Consider the following 26,579-nt stretch of genomic DNA (forward strand, 5'->3'; position numbering starts at 1 on the left):
CTAATGTATCTAAGGGTTCTAAGAAAATGTTATCTCTTTCAGTCAGCTGCTCAGTGCTTTGTGACCTGTGCTGGGCACAGTGACCATGCTGGTTAACTACCTAGCACAATAGTCGTCAGCGTCCTGGCTGCTGCAGGACGCTGTACAGCAGCCTGCCACACTGGGCAGCTCTAAGGACAGGTTCAGGTTTTCCTCATAAATCTTGTGTATACAGCTCACACAAACACAGCAACTTATTCGCCCCAGAGGTTCTAACCCTGCTGCCACTGAATTCAGTAGGAGCACTGTCATTTTTTCCCATGAGAACAGATTAGTGGACTTTTACACAGTAGCTTTTACTGTATGTATTTATATGCTTTTGTTAAATCATTTGTTTATTTTTTGTGCCATAAAACGATTTAATAACATATTGTTTAGAGTAATCTGGAATTTGCTTGTGGTTTTCATACATCCACAAAAGTCATAATATTTGCTATAAATAAGCTTCATCTGTTTTATTTTGGCTCCTTTGGCTTCTGCACGTTTGTAACAGTGTTAGTACTCCCTCTTCATGTAACAGATGATAGATAAAACACTTCAGTTTTGTAACAGATAAGATGGTTCGATCCTATCTTTTGCTAAAATATGTATATATTTCATTAAGCCATTTCTGATGGAGCTCTGGTTGAGGGGGAAGACTTTTTAGAAGAATAATTTCAGCTTTTTGAATTTTAAAAATTTCCTTATTAAGGGCAGAGACTATGTGGCCTCCTTGTCTTTGTTTCTTGGTTTGTCCAGGTAAGGGACAGCTTTTGCCCCCAGACTTTGTTATACTCAAGCTTGTTTGGGTTTTTTTGGTTAATACAGTCAGAAGTTGTAAACAACACTAGTATAGGGCTCAGCTGAACTTGACTGAAGTACTGTTATAGGTAAAAGAATTTTTATGAGCTTAGATCAGGCCTGTGATTATTTGAGTGCTCTCATTTGCCTCTTGTGTTGTATGGTATGAAGAGAATGCAATACTGTTCCCAATGAACTGGTGATCTAAAACAGTTCAGCTGAAAATGCAAAAAGAGTTTTTGTTTTATTTGACTTTAATAGATTTTATTACAGACCTTTTAAATGTTTTAATTGTTCTTTACACTGGAAAAAAGTGTTGTGAAGCAACATCCTTTAATTTGTTCTGGGTTGATTTACACAGTGTTGGCTCTCTCGATTTTGAGCCAGTGTGTGACTCAATACAAAATTTTGTAGTCGATGCGTGTGTGTGCGCGCGCGCGTGTGTGTGTACGTGCATGTGCATATAACAAAACAGAAGTTTAAGAGAAAGATACGGCACAGAAGAAAAACAGTGTATACATTTTAGATATAATACTAAAAGATAAGAATATTTACTTTTTCTAGATTGGAAAACAAGAAAATATGGCCATTATCTTATCAAGGACCTTGCAACTTCTACCTGCTCCTTTTGAAGTTCAGCCTGAGCTGCTGTTGCATGTTACAAGTAGCAAGTTAGAACACATAATGAGCTTCCATAGATTATATTTTTTTAAGTAATGTTTAAAAGCATTGCTGAGTTCCTTGTATCCCTGTGCGTCCGCAACAGAACTCAGTGAGGGTTTCACTGCCAGACCCAACGCTGACAGAGCTGAACATGTAGCTGAGCATGGAAAGGGGTTTGTACAACAAAGTTTTAAGGTCCTTTGTGTGGAAATCCCTGTTTTCTTCCATTTTAAAAATACAACAATTAGTTTCACCTTGTTAGTATTTTCTTGGTAATGAATAACCTATACTGTTTTATATGTTATTTTCCTCTTAAACTTCACTGCATTATGCCACTGGTATATATCAGTATTAAGACAGCAAAAAAATATTTCAGCAAGCTTTTAAAATGCTGTTGACAACAGGTTCCACCATGCGCAAGGGTGAGAGCCACCCCTGAGTATGTCATTTGATGGCAGACAATAATTGCAAAGACAGGGAAAAAAAAACTTTAAACAGAAATTCTGCAATAATCACCTCCTTACGAGACTGTACATTTTAATAATTTTTAAGGTTAGTGCTTCAGGCCTATATCTTCCAAGAGGCTCAGAACTTCAAAGTTTTATTTTAACAGATGAGTTATGCTATAAAAAAAACGCCTGTCAGTAGCCTTGTGACTTATATTTATTGCAGTTATCTGTTGCATACTTTCAGAGCAAAAAGTTTTTCTTCTTTTTACTCCTGGAGAAGCTCCAAACTAATAGAAAATAGGGCATTCATTTTTCTGCCTTGTACACTAGGATGGGATTGTAAGTGACTGTGTTCCGCATCTGGAATGTTTGCATTAACATTGCCAGCTGAGTTAATTGGGTTGAAATTTTTTTTTTTTTAAATTGAAAGTCCCAATAAAAATGGATTCCAAATAGTCAAATATTTCTCCCTGTGTGTCATGGGTATGAAAACTTTTACCTGGGTTCTTCAAGAGGTTTGGCTTGCGATTTCCTGAATCCCATTTCTTATTTTCTCTTTGTCATTTGGGAGATATCCCAATATACTGAATGATTTTCTGTGTGTATGAGATGAGTTTTTGTGTCATGTAAACTGTTTTAACTGCCTGGTAGATATTACTGCCATTTATCACATCTTTTTTTCCTGTGATTTATATTACACCATTTCTCCACACTCTTTGGTAAAGCAATCCAGTTGTCCAGCACATCATCGGACTTTGTCTTATCTCTTGTTTAAACTGTTATAGTAATCTTCATGCTAACAGCTTTATAATTCTGATGCAAATCCAAATGATAGCCAGCTATCGCTCCATTCACATACTTTGGATCTGCTGGTTTGATCCTAATTAGAGTTGTTGAGGTGTTAAATATACTTGTAATTTAGGCATACTTAATAAAAACAGAAGGCATTGTATTGTTATGTATGAAAGAAAATTAAGTTATGCAATATTAACTTTAATTTCCATAAATGTGCAGAACAAGCCAAGTATGGTATTGGACTGTTTTTCGTGTTACCTGAAAGTCACGCTGAAACTGATAGAACCAGCATAACAGAGTCTACTGTTGTCAACTGGCTGTGAGTCGAGAGCTAGTCTTAGGACCACACTCTGAAACGATTCATCTTATACGTCTTCAATTCCTAACATGGACACAAACTGTCATTTGTGCAGGAAGGAGGGACTGGGCATGGGAGGGGCTTCAAACACTGCAGCCTGGTCCATCCATAGGTCATCTCAGCTGTTTGTGAGCAGATGGCAAGCACTTCAAGCCTGAGCTACAGCAAATGATGGGAAAGAAAGATTCACAGCTCTCAACTCACCAGAAGCCCATTCCTGGTCCTGCTCTTCATCTCTCATTGAAGACTCAGGCAAAGGAGCATAATCAACATAATCATATTGAACAAATTTGTCTGGATAGGCTTAGTCGTTTAAGAGTGAACACAAGTTCCTGTTGTTTGAGAGGTATAAAGAACAAGAAAAGTAGCTCATTGCCTCATGTCCCCCTATCCTACAGACTGACATTAAGAAGTAAATGATGCTTGTAGTGATTCTGTGATCTGGATTTCCACTGTAAGGTCTTGTTAGAGATGATATATGGCCATATTTTTTTTTTGTGTGTATATATATATACACACAAATATATTTGTGGAAATATATATATACACTCCAGTTGAAGACTAATTTACTAATGAGAGTGATGTAAATTATACTATTTATAGAATAAACTAGGTGTTTGAGGACTTACAATTTTAAAGTCCTAACTCCTTTCTTAGTCTGTTGCTTCTCATGTTTATTCTTAAACTGAATATAACCCACGCCTAGTACATCCTGTCCTTACTTAGCAAATATCTGGAAAGTTGTTTTGAAAAAAGCATCAATCACCACTGTTGCTGTCCTTTCCATAGTCTAAAGACCAGTTCTGCTGACAACACAATCATGTAAGCAGCAATCCCTGCTCATTTCTTTCTGAGCCAACAGTATCCACAGACTGTAGCAATAGCAGCTGCATATCTTCCCTGGCACAGAATGATTTAGGGTGGAGAGCAGATTCTTTCCCCTTCAAATCACTTCAAAAAATTCTTGGCAGAAAGCCAGCTGATTTGTTTTGTTCGAATAGGGAGGTTTGATTTATCAGTACAGGAAAAGTACTCCTGCACTGTGCTGAATCGTTTGAATTCAGTTTCTGCATCGCAGACCAGTTGACTTTGTTACTCTTCCACTCACAAGAAATTTTTTAATGCAGTTACTAAAAAATATAGAAAAATGCAAATTTGAGAGAATGTAGCCCTATTACTTTCTTCACTGCAGTTTGTGATATAGTTTGCAATACGTGTGTGAACTGGAAAGCATTGGTCACAGATCAGGCTGGGAAATACAAATTAAGAAATGCAAGATAGTAAAAGCAGCGCAAGGAAGCAATTACACCTGCCAAAATGAAATTGCAATCCACAAATCTTACAGTTCAGTTTCTTTCTTTTTCTTCTGAATGACTAAATCTACTAAATAAAGAACCCTCAGTGCAGAGATAAGATTTGTATTATTTTATTATAGACTTTTTAGTCCATTTTTCTAAATTCCTACTAAATTATTTCTAAAGGAAACTCTCTGAAAGTATTTTTTAAAGTAATAGTGAAAGGTTCCTTGTGATTTACAATAAAGCAAAATGTTAAAAATCTTCCCAATTCTCTATTAAATCAGTATAACGTGTTCTGGGATATTTTTTTGTTACCTTTACAGTTTAGAAACTGTGTTTTTAGCTATAAAAATGGTAACATTTTCTATTTTTTATATATGTGTGCATGTGTACTTATTTATGTTCGAGAGGGAGAGATATTATATCTCAGTTTTTTAAACCATGATGCCTGAATGTTTTCCATAACTCTGAGGTGCTGACATTAGATATATTTTATTCTGTCTACTCAGCAGGAAATGGATTTTATTTCTGTATCATATTACTGGAGGCATAGTCAGCTGAAGACTGAGATTTGCTGTTGTGCAGCCTGAAACTAAGGAGATGTGCAGAAAATCAAGGTATGGCCTCTTTCAAAGATAAGAGGGCAAATATTTGAATTGAGTAGGAAGGGAGAATGTTGATACGGCTTTCAAAATCCTTCCTTTTTCTTCAGCAGAATTAATCTTGTCCTGCTACAATCTGGCTTCAACTGTTCACTCTATTTTTAGTTACTAATCTTAGCCAGGTCCTCAAATAGCTCAGAGCTGGTGTTGTTTGTGTCTGATGTAAAACTGATACAGACTTGGCTGGTATTTTCATTCATGTTTCATAATCTCCCCTAGCGCATACATAAGACGGTGTCTTGGTGTGCTGGGAGGAGATATTTGTATTGCTGTGGAGTAGATCAGACACCCATGGTTTAACACTTCCAGTGCTCCTCATGTGACCATGAAGGAGTAAGTGAAAACATTTTCATGAAAATGAAATTACTTGCTTACATGTAGCTGCAGAGAGATCTCACAGTAAGAAAGGTTCAGGAAGCTCTCTCTTAAGATTCCATAAGGGGAATCTCAGAGTAACCCTAAAGTTTCTCTCTTATTTGTGTATTAAGTCCTTAAAATCTTGTATGGCATGAAGACTGTGAGTGTAAGATAGAAGTAGTGGTTCAGTTGGTCCTTTGAGAAAACTGTTACTTCAAAATTAAGCCATTAAAGAGCTTTTCAAATGTCATTGATAGAAAGCCTGCTTCCACAAAAGAGAAAGAATATGTGTGTAGGACCTTGCAGGGAGTTTTTACTGATCAATTTAATTAAAATGGGCACAGTGAGGAACAAATCTGCAAAAAACCCTATGAATAAGCCCATTAGTATTTCCTTGTAAAGTACTCATAGCTCTAATTACATTTTCTTACACTGCTGTGTATGAGAATCATTAGTACAATTTAAAACATCAGATAAGAGTTAACTTTTGAAATAAGATTTTTCTTCTTTTCTATGAAATAATGCATCTTTTCAGGCATCGTAGGATTATAAATTCTCAGATTTAGAAAATGGGAATGTAGTTGTTAATTTTGGTTCTGTGTCTCTGAGAAATGCATTCAGCTATCCATACAATATTCCTGCATTCTTGTTCCTTTAACTTTACATAGGCATAAAATACTCCAAAATGAAACTGGTTGTTGAATGCAAGCACATTCAGCTTTACCTGTGGAAAAGATAAAACAAGTGTTATGATAAAATATGAAAGAAAGCAAATATGATTTTTATATGGTAACTTTTATGATGAAGATTTCTATGTAACTTTGCAACCATGAATATATTTAGGAATCTCTTGAGTATAAATTTAATTTAAATGTCATCTCTGAATTAATTTTGGTAATAGACTACAGCAACATTACAGGTGAGTAAAGGACAGTGGAGAAATCTTCAGTAGACTCTTCAAAAGAAATTTCATGAAGTGCTTTATATGACCTGGCTTTTGGATAGGCTGTCAGGGTTGACAGTTCTATAACTAGTCTTCAAAAGAATGTCCTGGGAGTTACTTTGTTTAGAAAGGTAAATTTTTCAATTTTAATTCAGCCAAATGTTGACAGCCATAGGAATACTGTGTTCTTGAATACAAAACTGAATGATGCAGTATAGTACAATCAAAAGCCTATTACCTCATTCTTGTTTTAAATGTTATGCCAGGTGGGTAACTTTCATTTTGATATTTTAATGTTAGAAGCTCTTACCTCATGTTCAAAAAATGCATCTTCCAGTGTCTTTTCTCCAGTGCCACTCCCTACACCTTCAAACACAGCCTTGTATTCCTAAAAGCATAGACAACCATCCAATGGAAGTGAGGTACTTTTGCATTCTGTGCAGTACAGATACCTTACATTACTTTATTAATCATAGAATCATTAAGGTTGCAAAAGAAAGACCTCTAGGATCATCAAGTCCAGCCGTCAGCCCAACACCACCAGACCTCCTAAACCATGCCCTGAAGTGCCACATCCACACATCTTTTAAACACCTCTGGGGATGGCAACTCTACCACCTCGCTGGGTAGCCTGTTCCAGTGCCTGACCAGATCAATCTATCTATATCAATCTATCTACATTAAGTAATCTTTCTGTATAGAACTCATGTATAGATTACACTTCTACATATATCAAAAGTTAAAAGCATATAGTCAGCAAAAAAAAAAAAAAGAAAAATCCTATTTGTTCTAGTATTTCTTACCATCATTTCCTACAACTTAATTTACTGAAAGCACTGGAAGAGGCTTATTGTAGAATGACACATGACCTTTCACTCCTTTAGACAGAGAGTACTCAACTTCTTGTTCAAATAGTAGCCGTCAGAGCCAGAGCTGTAAATGGAGCCAAAACCCTGGACTCTGATCCTCACATGGCTGCTCATTTTATTTCCGGTAGTCAGCTGGATTTGTTTTATCTGCATTAATACTGTATCTAAATAATTAGTCTGATATGTCATCGTGGAATATTCTGCCCAGATATATTTGACTTCATTTCTTACATGTTATATTTCTGTGTAATTTGCTTCTTTGTGTTTGTTTTGTTTTTCCTGTGAAGTAGCAGTGCAGTATAGATCTAGTACCATGGTTCCCAAATTCATCAAAATATCCCACCATCGCATGAACACACTTGCTCTGTACCACATTGACATGGTGACACATGCGTCTAACACTCTGCTCAGGCACAGGAACAAATGTGCATCTCCAGCTTTGTTTCTTCTGTGGAAAAAGCGTTAGACCAGACATAATTTTGTTTTGTGTACCTACGTGGAGGTAGCTTAAATATTATAGGTAGCCAGACTACCACAGGTAATTCATGGAGCAAGTGTTGCATATTGGTTCATCTTTAATAGCAGCACTAGTCGCATCAGTATGAACAATTTCATCTCCTTCTTTGATTCAGTGAGTGATTTAGAGAAAACTTTTCAGAAGGGCATTTTTACGTTATGGTAGCAGTAGATCAGGTTCACAGCCATCTGTGACATGAACAGTTTGGTCAGTTTATTTTAAAATGACTTGTGGTTTTGCTCCAAAATCTTGGAGGCAGAAACTGTGAAGTGAAACTCAATTTGGGAAGGGTTAATGAAGTAGGAAGAGTTTTGTTTACTAGAATGGGATTACTTAAACATCACTGTAAAAGGAACTTTGTATTGCACTATGGTAATAATATATCTTCTGTCTTCATATGAAAGGCCTTTGATTTCATATACTGTATGGGACCTTTTATATCTTTACTAATTTTTTTCTCTTTCAAAAATGCATTTAACTTATGTGAATACCCTTTAAAATTTTGCTGACATCAAGAGATGTAAAGTATTTTATTTTGGCTTTTTGTTTTAAGAAATTAGATTACGTACTGCATAGTAATCTGCAACACACTTCACTTGCTCATAGTCATCTGCATTGGCCAACAGATGTAAGCCTTCTGGATACAGTTTTCCACAGGTTGGATACAGCTTCTCTCGGTCGTCTTTACTCAGCTCAGTGCCAAATGAATTAATGGTGATGATAAAGGCACGTCTGTCTGCCTCAAACTTAATATGCAAAACAAAGAATAAAAAGGTGTTATTAGAGATCTCGTTCTGTATTCAGAGGGGATATGGTTTTTTTGGAATGCTAAACTATGGAAACTCGAAAAAAAAAGTGAACTTCAGAGCAGTAGAAACATACCTTATTTTAAGAATTGTAAATCTTTATTTGCAAATACTTGTTAATTTTTAACTAGAAAATTGAACAGTGTTTTGCAAGCACAGCTTTTATTCTGTAATATTTGTACTGAAAATATAATCTCTGCTACTTCCTCATTTCCCTACTTTGTTACCCAGATGTTTACAACAAAAATCTCCTCACACACCCTTCTGAAGTTAAGAAATAATACTCAATAATAATAATAATAATAATAATAATAATAATAATAATAATAATAATAATAAAGGAGAGGACCAAGAATCAACAGTACTCTTCTGGGGTAACTCAGAGTGCTGTTGAGAGTAAAGTTGGAATGGAAATTCTGAAAAAAAACCCAGTTCCTGAATGCACATATTTAAAACGAATAATGTGAAGGGGACTATTTACTTGCCAAGTTAAAGTTTTCAGGTGTTTCAAGTAACAGTTAATTTTTAACATATAGAATCAAGGACTATATTTCTTCTGCCAGGTTTAGATGCCTGTAGTATCCGTATTTTCCCTGCAGCAGTAGACTGAAAGTCATTCTGGTGTCTAGATCTCAGGTTGTTCTTTTGTACAAGGCAAAATTTCACTTGCCATTCTTACAGTATGAACTAAAAATCTAATGGTAAATAAAAATAATCTTAATTCTGTCTGATTTATATCTGCTCTTCTGTCTTGAGATCTAAACTGACGGTGGTTTTCTTTCTTTCCTTTATTACATACTTTCATGTTGTAAGAACAGCAGAGTCTTTGCTAATTGCAGGGATTATGCAAGAAAAGCTTCCAAGTGAAGGATATACAGTGTATGCACGTTTTAGGGAACTTGCAAAATTTCTTATGCTGTGAATTTTTGAACTGTTTTAAGCAGAAAGGTACAGTTTTCTGCTGAATAGTAAGACTGCAGTTGCAACACAGTTCTGTAACTTTAGCAGTTAAGTATATACTCATAGATCCTACTCCTGTGTACTGGAACACACTGTAACAGGGACCCAGCTACACTCTGGCACTGACTTCAGAGTAAGGAAAGTGAATATACAGTAGAGAAATAATGAGAAGAAAATAAGTGTGCTTGAAAAGATTTCTAGCTAATGAATAACAGGGCCAAATTTCACATGTCTTATTAATATGAACAGTGTATCAGCCCTAGTGAAAATGTTTCGGAAGGACAGGTGCTTTGGTTTTTTTAACTTGTTACAGCCCTGTAGGATCTAGGTGTTAGATTTGTAATATTTTATTGGAAAAAAGGCATGCTGAGATACAATTGCAAATAATGCTAGCAGGTTTGGGGCCTAATTCTGTGGCTCCCAAATGGAGAAGATTTGCAGGATCAGTCCCATCCATACAGACCTCTCAGTTCATCGAATTATTGTCACGTGCGGTTTTCCATAGTGAGTAAGGCCATGGGGCAGTTCTTTGGTGATTTGGGCCATTTAATTGCTGCAGGTAGAGGTGGAGTCACTGGATGACCATTTGCTAAGTGCTTTAGTTTCCATATGGGAAACTGAAGTAGCATGTCTGCTACTTGAGAATCAGCATGGGGCCCTGATAACAGGCACAGCACTGGCTGCAGTGCAATCCTGCAGCTTCTTGCCAGATTCAGGGTTAAACATGCAATGTTTGTTGTGCATGGTGGAAGAGAGATTGTCAGAACTTTTAATGTGGAAGGTTGGCACTGTGACTGGTGGTCAAGGAGCTGGGGAGCTAAATACCTCAGCCTCATTCTGATAGGGTCAGGTTGGTAGTCTTACATATAAGATTACGGATGAAATAGCAAGTATTCTTTTGAATAATGAAACTTTGGCTTTTTATGAATTCAGCCATTAGCAATCTGCTCTATATGTGTCTTCAGATTATTAAAATGTTATAGAAAAGGAAATCTACAGAAAAGTTTATCCTCCTAGCTGATTGACATTAGATAGGGATTTTAAAGAAGCTTATCATAGACCAAACTGTTACAAAGAGAGTTTTACAACATGCTTAAACTAATATTGGTAAGTAATCTGCTCTCAGCATGAATTTCTAGCTAAAAATGAACTTTTTGAAAAATCTGAACCAACTGTGGAAAACGTCTTTACCTCTGCCAGCCAATCTCTTGATTTTTATTTTTCAGAAAAGAATAGTCAAAATACTTAATTTCTGGTCAATTTAACTTGATTAAGAATATTTTCTTTAGAATATAAACTGAAACATTATGACCTGGTTAAATAAACCATGAAATTGCATTCCCTTTTAGGACATTGTTTCATAAGATGTAATTTAGGCTCATTCTTCCTTCAGGGGTGAGCTTCCAGGGTTATTATCTCTCTCCTGTAATGTAGACCTTTAGTGTGATGTCATCATAGCTCAGTGAATTTTATTCAGTCAGTTTCCAGGGTGTAAGTTTTGCTTATTCAGAAAAAAAAAAGACTCCTGGAAGAAAATGGGTGATCTGGTCTCAACCTCCGCAAAGAATTGTGATAAACCAGGTGGAAAAAAAAATGGAGCTGAATGCTGAGAACCCAGTTTTAGGAATTTCTGCATCTTTTATTACAATAACAGATATAAAAATATCATTCACTATGCTGCAGGTATGCTTTGGGGAAGATGACTTAGGAATTTTGTATATCATGGAAAAAATAAATATTAAACTTTTCTGAGTTGAGATGAAAATAAAACATGTAATGTTGGACCTGGTTCCAAAGGTCACTCAACTCTAACTTCACTCAACCCTAACTTCAACTGCTAATTTTAATAGGAGAGTAAACAAACACAATAGTGCCATGAAGCTTAAAGGTTATTGATTAATAAGTACACAGTAATGCTATACCTTAGCTATCCCAAATTTATTTTTGAGCTAGGAGGGATAAGAAAAATCCACTTTTTCTGTTTTTCTACATCATACAGAAGAATGTTAAGGGGCAACAGTTTGAGATTAGTAAACCATTTATTCTGTTCTGCTCTCTGTTATAGAAAAATATTAACTGAGGCTAACTCCTCCCTGGCAATGGACTAGCTGCTTGTCTAGTCAAGTGGTAAAAGTCATCCTAGAATAAAGTCTTCATTACATCTTAGAAAAACAGTTATTCAGAGGAGAAACAAGCATTTGACAAATACCTTTGCAACTGGAGAGAGAAGGAACAGGAAAAACAAAGTAGCGTAATTATTAAAACATTGTAGAGTAGTTTCATGTACAAAGACCGAATTTTTCTTACCTCAAGAATAGGTCTCATGATTTCTGCTGTCGTACCACCTTGTTTTTCACAAAACTTATAGAATGCCTCAAGATAAGACTACATGAAAGAAGAAGGGAAATGTTTTAAATGCTACTTAAGACCTGGACCAACACAGCACATAGTTGTGAACTTAGTTTTTAAATACTTCCATTAACTTCGATAATTCTACCTATGAATTTAAATTCAAGTATGTGCTTAATTACTTTGCTGGATTGAAAGTCGAAACATTAAAATGCAAATGTATTTTATTACAATATGGGTGCGAATGTTTTTAAAAATTGTTACAGGACAAATATTAGGTTTTCTTTGCTCTCTAAAGAAGGAACTTCTTGAGCTCCATTGAGCTTCTACTGCATAATAAGCAGATGGCTGAAGGAAACTCCTCATTTATAATATGGAGGAGGGGATTTGGGAATATGCCATGGCTGTTCGGACAGCACTATGAGGATACACAAACTAATCCCTACTGCTCTTCCCTAAACCCTGAATTAGGACAGAGCAGCGGACAAAGCTTCTGTAATACTGGTCTGCAGAGCCCTCTGGTCTGTTAAGGTTTCTGGCCTTTGCACCCATTTCAAAATACCTGTGCAGGAAGGACCCTAAATAACCCAGAGATGCTGTTCCCTCTGCCTCTCCATCCCCCAAAATACTGTCTTAGGAAGCATTTTTGTTGTAAAAATGCATTTGCTACAACTTCACACAATCTTGTTAAAAGAAGCTGTCACTAACCATGCAATTAAGTGAATTTTAAGTAGAGACATCTCAAGGGGGGTCTCCTGCATGGGATGATGCATTAGCTTCTGTATAGTGCTATGCGATAGTAGAGCTGAAACATAATTGATCACATTGACAGCTGAAGCAGAGGAGACAGGATATATTAATAATTTAGACGTGTTTGCAGAATGATCCCTCTGATACTTAGAAGAGTGAAAATAAAAAGAAAAAATAGATTTAATAAGTGTAAGCATATGGTTATCCACACAGGATATAAGAATCAAATGGAAAAAGAGGGTCTAGATTAGTAGTACTGCGAAAGAATTAAAATACTTGGTCATAACTGATCTTGTGTTGAATGAGAGGAAGTAGCAGAATATTTATGAATCAAATATTGGCTTGGGAATTTATAAATATCATTTGTAGGACAAACAGAAGAGTTCTTTTCTTTTCCCCTAGAGCAATCAGATCACTGTTAGAATACTTCCTGCAGTCTAGGGCATCCACTGCAAAAGAAAGATAACAAAGAATTTGGAGAGAATGTGCCAGGAGGAACAATTAACGGAATGAAATATGTATAGCCTTCAAAGAGACCATCCTAAGAGTGTTGACCTGTGTGCTAATATTTGTCAAATACTTTGCAAATGCAAGGCATGTTAGATGCATATCCTTACAGCAGTAGCAATTCTAAAGATAATTTAGAAAGGAAGAAAACTATGCAAAATCCTTAAGTAAAAAAAAAAACAACAACTTTAGCTAGACTCAGAGCAATTAGACCTTTTCAAATGACATCTGCCTTTTATAAATAAAAATACATGTTAGCCAAAAGCCTGTCTAGGCTCACTTAGGAGCTAACAGTTCTGTGGCATTTGGTGGATAACTGAGTTATTCATAAACAAATGTTTCTGGATATTAGCATGACATCTAAAGCATTTTCATTAATGAGATATTAAATTAGAATTTGGATGCAGGCCTCAAATTTGAAAACTTTCCATCCAGTGAAGTAGAAATGAAAGGAGATGGATTTGATTCTGGGACTTGTCATCAACCAGGTGACCTTAGACAGCTTGCTTTATCTCACCATGTGTCTGTTTCCCCCTCCACAAAACAGGGTTAATGACACTGAACTCCTTTTCTGAGTCACTTTGAAAACCCCCCAAGTATTATCACTGTCTTGCAAGAACTTGCCTTGTACAGTTTGTTGCGCATTATTTCAATGTTTATTTCATCCAGGTCATTTTCAGACAAGCAGTCTTGAAAGAAAGCAGCTGAAAGCAGAATTTAATATATTTCAGTATAAGTCTATGTGCTGATAACATGCATCTCTATTGCCTTTCGCTACTGTGTGAGCAAGGATCTGAGGTTTCTGTTTTACAAGAAAGAGTGATGTAACAGAGGAGAAGAGAAATCCTCTTGATTTTCCCCTTATCCTCCTACTCCCTCCTTTTTAATGAGAATCTGCTGTGAGGGAAATCAATCAGTGCTGCAGCCAGAGTCCACATCTCCGGAGAGAATCAGATGAGAAATGCTAATGAAAGCTCTAATCTTCTCTGAAGTGTATGGTTTGGGCATTGGGGAGATTTTCTAGTGAGGAACATGAAAGATAATTTTTGTCTTAAATGATGCAGGTGTTCCATAATTGTTACAGAGAATCATATTTTCTATTTTCCTTCTTCTTCTTTGGGTATGTCTGTAGTGGGGGAAAGGCAACAGGTTGCAACTGGTAAGGGGCACTGGCTTTGACCTTGGCCATCTGTGCTTCCAGGTCCTCTGCAGAACTGGCTAAAAAGCAAGCTTTTGAACAGGGAGGTAGAGGATGAAGTTCATTTGTGCAGCTGGACCGCTTAAAAATACTGTACTCATAACCAACAAAAGTATGCCAGTCCCTCACTGTTCCTAAGCTATGTCAGTGGGACAGACCAGCGCTGCCTGGCAGGGAGTGGTGTCTCAGACAGTGGCAATGGGAGATGGTGAGCCTGGCTGTGTTTTGTGGTCTTCTTCTCTTGTACTCTCCCAACATCCAGTTTTTGATGAGCAGTATTAAAGGGTGTAGCCCTGACAGTTCCCTTTAGTGTCTCTTTGTAGGTCCATTGACTGAGGATTTGTCCCATTTTTTAAAAAATCTGGTACTACTCTCTGCTTTTAGAAACTTGTTTAGCAAAAAAAAAAAAAATTCCTGAAATTTACTACCAGCTGTGTAAAAAAAAAAATATTTTATTTTACCTGTTTCAAAACTATTTTTCTGCTGTGACTTTGTCATCTAAAAGATTTGGTAAGCAACAGTTTGCAGCTTGCTGTGGACAAACCACTGTCCTCGGGACTTTGTAAACATTATCTCTCTCTCCCTTTAGCCTTGTCCTCTCCAAACTTCAGTCCAGCCTTTTTAGTCTGTCCGCACACGGCGGCACTATGGCCATGTTCATTTTAGCTGTCCTGCTCTGTACATTCTCTGGTTTCACTGTACGTGGTGTCAGTGCCCAGGTGCTGGTGCAGGGGCTGCAGGGAGGCATCTGTGAGGGGAGGCTGGGGCTGCCCTGTACAGACACAGCCGGCTCCAGCTGGCTCCAAGAGACCCACAGCAGGGCACAGCTGAGCCCCTCAGCCAAGCTGCTGCTGCCTCTGGGAAAATATATTTAAGAAAGGGCAAAAACCGCAGGATGTAGAGAGGAGGAGGGAAAAAATATCTGAGAAATGCCAAGGTCAGAGAAGGAGTCGCTCCATGGTGCTGGAGCAGGTACTCTTTGCTGCCTGTGGAGGACGTGAGCTGGAGCAGATACTCCGACAGGAACTGCAGCCCGTGGAGAGCCCTCGCTGGAGCAGAGGATAAGTGTGAGGAGGAAGGAGTGACAGAGAGAAACCGCCATGTACTGACTATAAACTCCCCCAGCTCCTTGTGCTGCTCATTGCCTCTCCAAAGGGACTGAGTGTAACCTGCAGTGATAACACGGGGGCAAAGGAGGGGAGCCTGGAGCGAAGGAGTGGGAAAGGGGGGAGGAAAGGTGTTTTCCCTTTCCCCTAAGTGTGTAAATGTTTGTTTGTTTGTTTCTGTTTGTTTCCTAATGCCTGAATCAGTAATTAAATATATTAATATTACTCAAAAATAAATCAAGTTAATTTTCCCCAAGTTGAATCTGTTTTGCCTGCAACAGTACTTGGTGGGTGATCTCAACCCACAAGCTCCTTTTGTTTCCCCACTGTTTTCTCCCCCCATTGCACTGGGGGCATGGGTTGAGCGAGTGGCTGGGTGGGAGTTTGGCGTCTGTCTGGGGCCAACCCAGTTTCATCCCGGTTTCAGAATGCGATGTTCCCAAGCCTTACTCTGTTTTGCTTTTAGATTTAGTTTTTCAAAATAAGGATTTTCTCTGTGTTTAAATCATGCCCGAATCCCAAGAGGGAATCTAGGTTCTACCACAACATCTAATATTTATTAGTAACTGTCTGCTTTTTGTTCCTTAGTGAGGGATAGGCAAGATTTCATCTTACATTTTTTAATTATAGACGCAGGTGTTGAAATAAAAATCTAGATGCTCTAAGTCAGTGGCTACTTTGGGTATAAAAGATCTCTATTGCACTTCTTGAGTAGCATGTTTTCTTTGTGTCTGCTACCCAAGGTTGATACAGAAGCTGTTAATAAATGTTACTAGAAAATGTCCTAAACACCACTTCAGAAGTGCTTCATCCTTATGTTACCAAAACACAGCATATCCAGTGGAAAACATGCTACTCCATCTGAGATATTCTTAAGAATACAGGACGAGTAGTTTCAAGAGGCAGATAAGAAATAATTTAGTCTTCCTACCTAATGGTGTGTCAACCAAAATTGCATTGAATAGCTCAGTGGGGTTTGAGGCAATGCTGACGGCTTCCATTTGCTCAAAACTCCCCAGTGGATGGCACTTGGGAACAAGTTCAGCTATGGGCCGCTGATGTAATGTGCCAGTTATTAAAAGAATTACATTGTCAATCATGTAGCTGTATCTGTATTTGAAAGAAAAAGAAATTAACCTTAGCTTTATAATTTCCTTTCAAAAAAATGCAAAACCAAGATTTTTGAAAATTAGTAGTAATACAAAAGTCAGAAACAACCGCAGTATTTCCAGGTTTGTACATTCATTCTGTATCAATGTCTCATTTATCAAAAACAAACAGAAGTCTTTAAATAGCAAGTAGGTAACACACAGTATTCATTTTAAACACAACTGAGTTTGGGGAAGAGAAGTTTTAAAGAAAGGGAAACTGAAATGTGAATATAGTAAGCATAACAGCTGTGAAATGTAGATCCACTATAAGAAGTAACAATGAGTGGTATCAAAAAGTAAATCACCTGAGCTAGCAGCTTCTCTAGCTTGCGATTTCGTTATTTCGTTATTTCATATAGACCATCTGGACAGAGAAGATGTGCATGGGAATCTCAGTGCTAAAACCGAGTTCGTGCAGATAGACCAATCTTGGGGCTTTATTCTTGCTCAGCTTGAAACATCCTCGCATGAGGAAACTAAGAACAGGTTCTCAGAGATTTCTTCTTTATTGCTGAAAGTTTATTTTTCAGTAGACGTTTTCTATCAGCCAAAAAAAAAAACTTTACTAGTTTTACTGTCAGAGAGGCTGATAAGAGTTTTGTAAGTGACTTGGATATGTAAAAGCTGTTCCCTTGGGTTGCTCATAACAAGGCTGCCAGTCTTCAGCTTGCGTTATTGATTCAGAACACAGCTAGAGACATATAGGGATTAATATGATCTCACACAAAATCGGGGGGGGAAGGGGGGGCTCAGAGACCTGGTGAACTGTAATTCTATCATTTAATAATTGTGTTAAATAAAACCAAGAGTGTGCAGAGATTGCGCATACATGTGTACACATTCTTGTCGATCAGTGTGAGAAAAGAGCTGTCATAATTTTCATATTTTCACTTCCATTTCTCTGAAGCTAAAGGTAAACTTTGTATGCCTCAGACCACAGCTGTCCTAGGGCAGTCTTTAAGATCCTGTTGATATATTCACCTAAGACCGGTCAGCTACACTGGACACGCTCCCCACCCACCCCCCAAAAAAAGTACTTTATTTTGCTGTTATGCTAAAAGTACTCCTTAAAAGTAAGCTGAACACTCAGGTGTTCTTCTTATATTAAAAAGATAAGATCAAGGGGAGTAAACAGGTAAAATATCCTGCTGACATTTCACTAATCCATGTTGTTATACTGTTATAAAGCAGATCCTTGTTCTTAATGTTAAGCCATTCATTGACAAGTTTTATCTGTTTATAACTGTATTGAGATCAGAATTGTTTCTTCATCTGGCATCAAATGACATTTGTCCTTTTAAAAAAACCTCCTTGGATCTAAGTATCTTGCTACACACAACATGAAGTTTTTCTGGTCTTAATGTTCAAATGGTATAAAAAGTATGGCAGGTGGTGTTCTTTCCCCCTTTAAAGAAAAATCTAGAACTTGTCACATGCCTAGGAATTAAGTCACTGCCCTGTACATCATAAAATTGCTAATCTTGCATGGGTCACCCCCACAAACTGCAGTTTTGGAAGTTCTCTGACTTAAATGATGTTTGAAAATGACGACCATTTTTCTCAATCTCTACCACTCCTCCTGTCACTGTACACTGAAAAGATCTCCTTGTGTTCATTAAAATAAGTTGTTGCAAAGACAACAGCTCTTCATATATATATTTTCAGAACTTATATTAGCAAATAAAGTATGTAAATTTTGCAGTATAAAAGTAATTTTGCCATTTTTGAAACATAGTACAATTTCAAGTATGATGCATTTACACTGTTTTTAACTTGTAGCTATGCTTTTGCTTTGAGTCTATGTGGTAAGCTAGGTGGTAACATTACTTACGTGACAAAATTCAGAAAAGTGGCAAGTGGTTCAAAAGCATGGTTTCTAAAGTAATGAAATTCCGTGAGTAGTTTTGCTTTCAGTTTATCATCGATGGTGGAAATAGTGAGAGGTCCAGTTTCATTAGCCAAGAAGTTGCCATAGTCTGTAGTCTGTAGATGTAACTTCAGATCTGAAATTAGATTCAAGGAAGATCATGGGAATAAACTTATTATATTGTTTACAAACCAAATCAAAAAAATTTTAAAATGTTTGTTTCTAACATTATATTTTCAAATTAAGGGTCTGCTCATACTCTGTTTAAAAGGTTTTGCCATAGATTTAACATAGAGTAAATGCATAATTACTGCGAATTTGTACTGCCTTCTACCAGTAAGACTTACTGCATGCCACATGAAAGCACGAATAATTTATACCTTTGTCAGAAGTTTCACTGGCAACTTTAGTTTCTAGCCACACCAGGCACAGTGTTAATTACTGCTGTCCTGAGCCCCTTCCCAGTCAAGTTTGTTCAATGTTTTGATTCCTCTGATTTATTATAGGGCACCAATCTTGCACCATTATGTCAGTTGTTTTGTCTCCTGCATCCCTACAGAGTGTTACCAATCAATAGGAATCATCCTTGAACTTTGTTAAGATCTTAAATTTTCATATGAAACATTTAAATCTCAGGTAAGACTATAATCTTATGTTATCAGGCTGCCCAACGAAGAGAGAACACATCTTGCCTGCCTCAGATTCTGCGCTCCAAATGGGTTCTGCAGTGGGGCACTTGAAAGGGCACAGTTACACTGTTGTAGCATTTTTGGTTCAGCTTTGTCTGATTTATGGCTACTACTACCAGATCCTAAGAAGCTGTTCCAGAAACCTGGGTTATCGTGACATATTCTGTCTAAGCTCCCAACCCTGATAAGTGAAAAAAATGGGTTGATTAGGCAACAAAGTTGAAAGAAGCTTTTGTAATATCAAAGGATTCATTTGACAAATTTCCTCTGCTAACTATTTTCTACCATGAGGCAAAAGTAAGGATTTGAATCAGTTCTTAGTGTTCAAAGCAGTTTAACACTTCCTTTTAGAAAAGCCCCTGCTATATTGCATAATTATGTTCAAAGGCTATATTAAAACTACCGTAAATTATAGATTCGGTTAATGTTACATGGTTTGGGCATTCATAATGGTTAGATTTCCAGATAAAATCTGAAGTGATGTTTAGGAAAAAGGACAGCAACACTCCCACTGACTGAAAAAAGGTGTACCTATAAGGGAAGTTAATATGCAGTTAGCAAGGTGTGCTTTTGTCAGTATAGTAGGTACTCTTTCCTAATTCCCCATGTCTATACTTTCTTCATATACAATAATGTTGCCGACACTGAGACTTGAAGCGAAAGAACTAGTACATTGCAAATTCAAACTCCTACATCTAGCACTCTAGCGTACTGAGATAGATGACCCTCAGAGTTTTCTATGCAGTTCAACTGCCGCTCGAGCTCATTTTAGCAATTATATCCACAGGCTCTTGGATAGGACAGCCTTACGCAGCTAGGTCTCTGAAACTGTTTGCATTTCTCTAGACCTTTCTGCAACAGACTGAACTTATGTTAGCAGTGTAAGCTAATTGCTTCTTAAAATTATACAGGTTTTCACAAAACCATTGACAAAAGAAGGCAGAGGTAATAGGTCTTTCAATGGTCAGAGCCAGATCTTGGGAAATAGCCGTAGTTTCAGTACAGGCTTCCATGTAGGAGGAAGAAAGAGAATCCAAATATGAAAAAAGAAAACCACTTAATTCAAGAAAGAGAGGAAGACACAAAAGATTAACAGACAAATAAAAATCACAGAATGGTAGGGGTTGGAAGGGACCTCTGGAGATCATCTTGTCCAACCCCCCCTGCTTGAGCAGGCACACCCAGAGCAGGGGGCACAGGAACGCATCCAGGTGGGTTTTGAATGTCTCCAGGGAAGGAGACTCCACAACATCCCCAGGCAGCCTGTTCCCCTGCTCTGGCACCCTCACAGGAAAGAAGTTTTTCCTCATATTCAGGTGGAACTTCCTGTGTTCCAGCTTGTGCCCATTGCCCCTGTCCTGTCATTGGGCACAACTTAAGAGTCTGGCCCCATCCTCTTAACACCCACACTTCAGATATATATAAGATTCCCCCTCAGTCTCTTGTCCAGGCTGAACAAAACCAGGACTCAGCCTTTCCTCATAAGGGAGATGCTCCAGTCCCCTGATCATCTTGGTAGCTCTCCGCTGGACTTGCTTAAGCAATTCCCTGTCCTTCTTAAACTGAGAGGCCCAGAACTGGACACAGTACTCCAGGTGTGGTCTCACTAAGACTGAGCAGAGGAGGAGGATAACCTCCCTCGACCTGCTGGCCACACTCCTTTTAATGCACCCTTGGATACCCTTGGCCTTCTCAGCCACAAGGGCACATTGCTGGCTCAGGGTCACCTTGTCCACCAGCACTCCCAGGTCCTTCTCAACAGAGTTGCTTTCCAGTAGTTCAGCCCCCAGCCTGTGCTGGTGCATGGGGTTGTTCCTCCCCAGGTGCAGGATCTTGCACTTGCTCTTGCTGAATTTTGTCAGGTTCCCCTTGGCCCAGCTCTCCAGCCTGTCCAGGTCTTGCTGGATGGCAGCACAGCCTTCTGGTGTATCAGCCACTCCTCCCAGCTAAATTATGTCCATTATTATGAATAATGCTGAATTATGCCCAGAAAGGAGTCTAAATATGTTAGACCAACTTTTAAAAAAATCACTAATATTTTCATATCTGTCCTGGTTTCGGCTGGGATAATTTTCTTTATAGTAGCTAGTATGAGGCTGTGTTTTGGATTTGTGCTGGAAACAGTGTTGATAATGCAGAGACGTTTCAGTTGTTGCTAAGTTGTGCTTATACTACGCAAGGACTTTTTCAGCTTCCCTTGCTCTGCCAGGTGCACAAGAAGCTGGGAGGGGGATGGCCAGGACAGCTGACCCCAACTGACCAAAGGGATATTCCATACCATAGGATGTCACGCTTGGCACATAAAGCTGGATGAAGCAGCAGGAAAGTGGGGACATTTGGAGTGACGGCATTTGTCTTCCTAAGCAACCATTACACTTAATGGAGCCCTGCTTTCCTGGAGATGGCTGAACACCTGCCCGCTGATGGGCAGTAGTGAATGGATTCCTTGTTTTGCTTTGCTTGTGTGCATGGCTTTTGCTTTACCTGTTAAACTGTCTTTATCTCAACCCAGGTGTTTTCTCGCTTTTACTCTTCCAATTCTCTCCTCCGTCCCGCTGTGGGGGAGTGAGCGAGTGGCTGTGTGGTGCTTGGTTCTGGCTGGGGTTAAACCACAACAATATCATACCTACATTTCCTGTGAAAACTGATTTTTACTTTTTATTGCAAAGAAGGTAAAAATACCTGGCATATGGCAGGATTAGATAATACTACCTCATTACATGCAGAGAGCTTCCTTCAATTCCTTTTCAGACAAACCACTACCTTGTGACACACTCTGTAAATGCATTCTGAACATGTTGGTTTTCAGAGGTTTAGTACCTAAAGCAGACTGCAAAACCCAAATATCTGCCCCAAACCATATTCTGAAGTGTGTTTAACATCATCATGAGATGAACAGAAACCAACCCAACTGATTAGGAGTAGTTTGAAAAGAGTGTTACCTTCCCCAGTTCTCTTATTGACTGAGTGGTTTCAAAATCCATGGCCTAATGTAAGGCATGAAAAATATTAGCTGTAAACGCATTAAATAGCCCCAGCTGACTCTCAAAACCTGTGGAGGAAATACTATGCCCAGGAATATTGGATTTATGACCCTGCCACTTCCACAGCCTGCTTTAGGGAAGTATTCTAAACAACTTAATAAATGCCAGCATGCATACTGTATGTAAGAGACAGTATTCAATCCTATTGCATGGCCTTGGTCAAAACAATTGAGAAAACAGACATCCACAAGCTCCAATACCATATAGCAGGAACGTCATAGTCAGAGTTCACACCATGACAGAGTTCGGTACAGCTCAGAAACAGCTCTGCTGCTCTTAAATGATATTCGCTTGCCTGGTGGCATAAATAAGACCTGGGGACTAACACAGTCAGACACTTGTATTAGTAATGTGGCCTGATGGCCTGGCAGGAGTAGATGGCTGAGCATGACAAGGGCTTCAGACATTCCTGTTCACCAAAACTTTTTAGTGGTGGTAGCAGCTCCTTTTCTCAGGGACTCTTGGAGACCTATGCAAGACCCTGGGCTTTTCAGCACATCCTCAAGATCCCTAGGAAAGAAAATTCCTGTATTTCAGCTGTCAGTATTATTGCCATCCACCTGCACTGTGTATTTCCGCATACAGTTATATGCAGGGAAATCATATGTAGCAAATGTATGACTTAAAAAATTTTATTTTAAATCACATGATTTTACTCACAATTGAACAACATCCAAACACACATTATGTCTAAAGGGAATTAATGCATGGAGGGAGACTAGTTTAAGATGAATGCAGTTAAGACAGGAATGATGCTAATCAGAAAGAAGGAATATCGTGAGAACTTGAACAAAACCTCAACCTGGTCTCTCAGCAGCAACCACATGGAGTCTTGTCTGACTCCTCACTTTGATAGCCAACTACCTGCAGTTTTCAGTTACACTGTTAGTTCCATGACCACGTGCTGGAGTGTCCTGGATCTGGCGAGTTAAGTGAACTTATTTCAGTGATGCTGGGAGCAGAGCTGGGCTGCTTGTCCTTCTGAGGAAGCAAGGAAAGAATAAACAGGATTTAACCACACCCCCCCATACTCTACTTCAAAGACTGTCAGCAGAGTTCCTCTGAAGATCCCATTCACCTGAAAGAGATGGTGACATAGGGCCAAACTAGTAGCATGCCATGTTGCAGAGGTTTCAGCCAGTGTTTCAGCTCACAAAGTAGCCCCATGGAAATTATAACAATTCAAGCCCAAAAGGATGTCTAAGTTAAGCTGAAGGCCTGCTCTCCTCTCTGTGTGGCCCTGAATTGAGAGGACACAATGGTATCATCAGTCAATTAGCATCCTCATTTTTTTCTTTCCCTCTCACTGTTAAACTTACTCTGTGATTATCAAGCAGATGTAAAGCACTAACCTACAGTTCTTCTTGTGGTTCTTCTGTACTGACATTATGGTTTCCCCTCTAGAGATATGAAAACCACTTTGAAATTAAAAGATCTTTTTGATTCTATTTATGGGTTACTTGGGGTTGGTTTGATTCTGCCTCTGCTTGTTTGTTTTAGCATATTTATAATATTTTTAACTTAGGCCGGTTTTTGTGGTGTGGTGCTATACCACAGAATGCAGAATGGGATAAATTTATTACCTTTTAATGTGAAGATGTGAACTGAAGGCACTATTGGACAAGCACAATAGCACTACAGTACAAATCCACATGCTGGATCTTTTAACTGGAGACAAAATACAGTGTACGCATAAAGCTCCATTTTTTACTTTAGAGATAAGGGTCTGGTTTTGGTGCACTATACACTCGTGGTGCAAGTTCAATATTACAGCATCCTATACGTGCAGAGAGATAAGTGTTTTTAGCCTCGTGTAAAAATCCAATACTTTGTATATTTTCGTTATGAATAATACATTTGGTAGATAACGGGTGGGAATCTGTTAGCTACCTAAAAGAAGCAGAAAATGTTACAATGGAGAAAGAGATGTAGCTGAACAGAGAAAAAAGGGAAGTAATAGTGGGTAGTAGAGATGTGCTCATAGGCGGGTTGACGAAGGCTGCTGCTTCTGTTGCTGAAATCATATGCATTCTAAAATTGAATTAATATTAGAAGAAGGTGCCAAAATAAAAAGTCAATGTTCTTTCTACTATAAATCATAATCGTTCTTAACTATTCTTAACATAAGCAAGTATTTTTCTGGGAAGGATGAGGGAAATCCTTTTTTCTTGTATGTTTTAAAAAGTATTTAAACCTGTATATTTTCATCTTATTCAAAAGTAACCAGAATTTTATCGTTGGTTTTTTTCCTTCATGGAGCCGTTGATGACATTATTTATTAAGCTCGTCTGCAGAGACAAGTGGAGTAAGAACAAAGTTTAATAATTCCATCATTCTGTCCTTTGTGTCTTTTACAAATATTTGAAGCTGTATTAGCTTTTTCTGAAGTCTGTATATTCATGGAGCAGAACTTTTTGACTTAATTGAATACAATATGAAGAGTGTCTGTAGAGTCTTTAAGTTGAATAGATCACAACTGCTGGTACAAATAGGCTACAGAAACTCTTGGTTTTGTCCAGCTGACATAAAGGATAGATATCAGTTCTCAGAGTAAGTGTATACATGTGTTTTGTGTGTCTAAACTGCTCTCCAGCTTATCAGCTGAAGTAGGTACATGCACTTGGTCGGTTGAACAGTCTCTAGATCCCATTGACTGTACTGACAATCTCTTCTTTAACTATGAGACGAACTTTATCCTGCTGGCAGAGAAATCCGTACATGTATCTATTTAAATGTAGTTCTTCTAATCTGCAAGATGAATGGCATGTAATCTTCCCAGACTTAGGTTTTTCTATTAATAATTTAGAGAGCCTCAAATCTCAGTTGTATATGGGAATCATCAGGTTCTGCATTTATCATTTCCCCAAATCCATTACTGCATACACAAAGCAACCAATGCTCATAACAGAGTGAAATTATTATTTCTCCTTGTTCCTTTTTCAGATTAACATACTGCATGTTATAGGAATTATTTCAGTGCACAATCATAGCTTTTGTCTGGAGTCAGGAAAATAAACTTATGTTTCTCTAGAAAGGTGATTTTTTTTCTGTTGCATTTTTTTCCTGCCAATGTCTATAGGTATGTTGTGTTTCTTTGTACAAGTCTCTCTTCATCAGGCTGTGACCAGTCTTCGCCACAGAAAGCTGTTTTGGAAACTAGTGTGTGTTGTCTTTATTACTGTGGCAAAGTCACCTTGAAAAAAGCTTTTTTTTTTTTTTAAAAAAAAAAAACTTGAGAATATTTCAGTTTTATCTTTGTGAAGTCTAGTTTTCTCTTCCTGGTAAGTGGAATGTCTCCCACTGCCCTAAAACCCATGAAGTAATAAAGTACTAAATGATATCTTTTATAAAGAAACTCAGTGCCAAATGGTAAGTTTTTAATAAGATTTTGTGGACTGTTTTATCCAACTGAAATGATATGAAACTTCTATACTTGAACAGTTCTATATCATAGTTAAAATCTGTGAGAAGGTTACCAATCTCCGCAGGAAATCTATGGATGAGATTTCCAAACTTTATCAGTAAACTAGAAAATCCCATCATCTGGACTGCTTTGCAAATCAGTCTCTACAATCTTAGGTTAATTTCTATGGAAAGCTAATAACTTAAATATGAGAACAAGCACATCAGGGTTATCTCTGGTTTTTAAGATAAGCTCTCAATACTTCAGTCTTTACCTTCTCTTCTTCAAAGGTCTAAGCAACAGCTTTTCTTCCTAAATAAAATAAACAGCAGACTTACCTTCTAGTGTCTCGCACTGGGCTAAATTGACATAGTCTGCACTTGTCAAGATCCCGGCTTTGAACCCTCGGACCAGACCCTCCAAGTAGCCGTGGTCCACATTGAAGTAAAACTCTGAGTATCCCGGCATGGAAAAAAGGAGATTTAATTTCTCTGCTGGATACTTGGAGGTAGTGAATATTTGCCACCAAGTGTTTTTCTCCTCTTTGGAAGGAGTGACAAATAGTCACTGATTTCCTGCCAGCCTATGATTGTGTTTTACCAACTGGTTTCTTCCTGTTTCTTGCTCCTAGTGTAGTTCCAGAATAGTTGATGCTTACAAAACAGCCAGCCAGCAAATCCAACTCTGTCCTGTCAAAGCCAGAAAATGAACCTATTATTGTTGAAAGAGAAGCCAAAAGGAAGTATAGGATTTAACCATTGCTTACAAGAATGCTCTGTACTGACTGGAGAATGAGAACGCATATTGCAAAGCTTGATAGCATTTTTACATTCTTAAATGTATTATAAACAGGAAGTTATCTGTGAATACCTGATGAAAAAATATTTCTGCACCAAAATGGTGGACTGTGGTAGAACATAGCCTATTCAGGGAACTTAGATCGTGTTTTAGTACCTCTGTATACCTTTTGTTTTTTAACATTCTTGATTGCTGGAAATTTTCTGCTGCTCATCTCTATC

At 38.0% G+C, this 26,579-nt stretch overlaps 1 protein-coding gene across 1 annotated transcript; it reads right to left on the reverse strand.

The window, feature by feature from the left end:
* Positions 1 to 5,574: 5,574 nt before the first annotated feature.
* Positions 5,575 to 26,163, reverse strand: ATP6V0D2 (ATPase H+ transporting V0 subunit d2). Its single transcript, XM_064442471.1, has 8 exons — positions 25,899 to 26,163; positions 18,389 to 18,560; positions 16,338 to 16,516; positions 13,727 to 13,806; positions 11,804 to 11,881; positions 8,300 to 8,476; positions 6,655 to 6,732; positions 5,575 to 6,125 (listed from the first exon to the last, which is right to left on the reverse strand). The coding sequence occupies exons 1-8, from the start codon at positions 26,026 to 26,028 to the stop codon at positions 5,964 to 5,966; spliced, it is 1,056 nt and encodes a 351-aa protein (XP_064298541.1). The 5' UTR covers positions 26,029 to 26,163; the 3' UTR covers positions 5,575 to 5,963.
* Positions 26,164 to 26,579: the final 416 nt, after the last annotated feature.

The sequence above is a fragment of the Phalacrocorax carbo genome, chromosome 2, assembly GCF_963921805.1.
Source record: "Phalacrocorax carbo chromosome 2, bPhaCar2.1, whole genome shotgun sequence".
Lineage (NCBI taxonomy): Eukaryota > Metazoa > Chordata > Aves > Suliformes > Phalacrocoracidae > Phalacrocorax > Phalacrocorax carbo.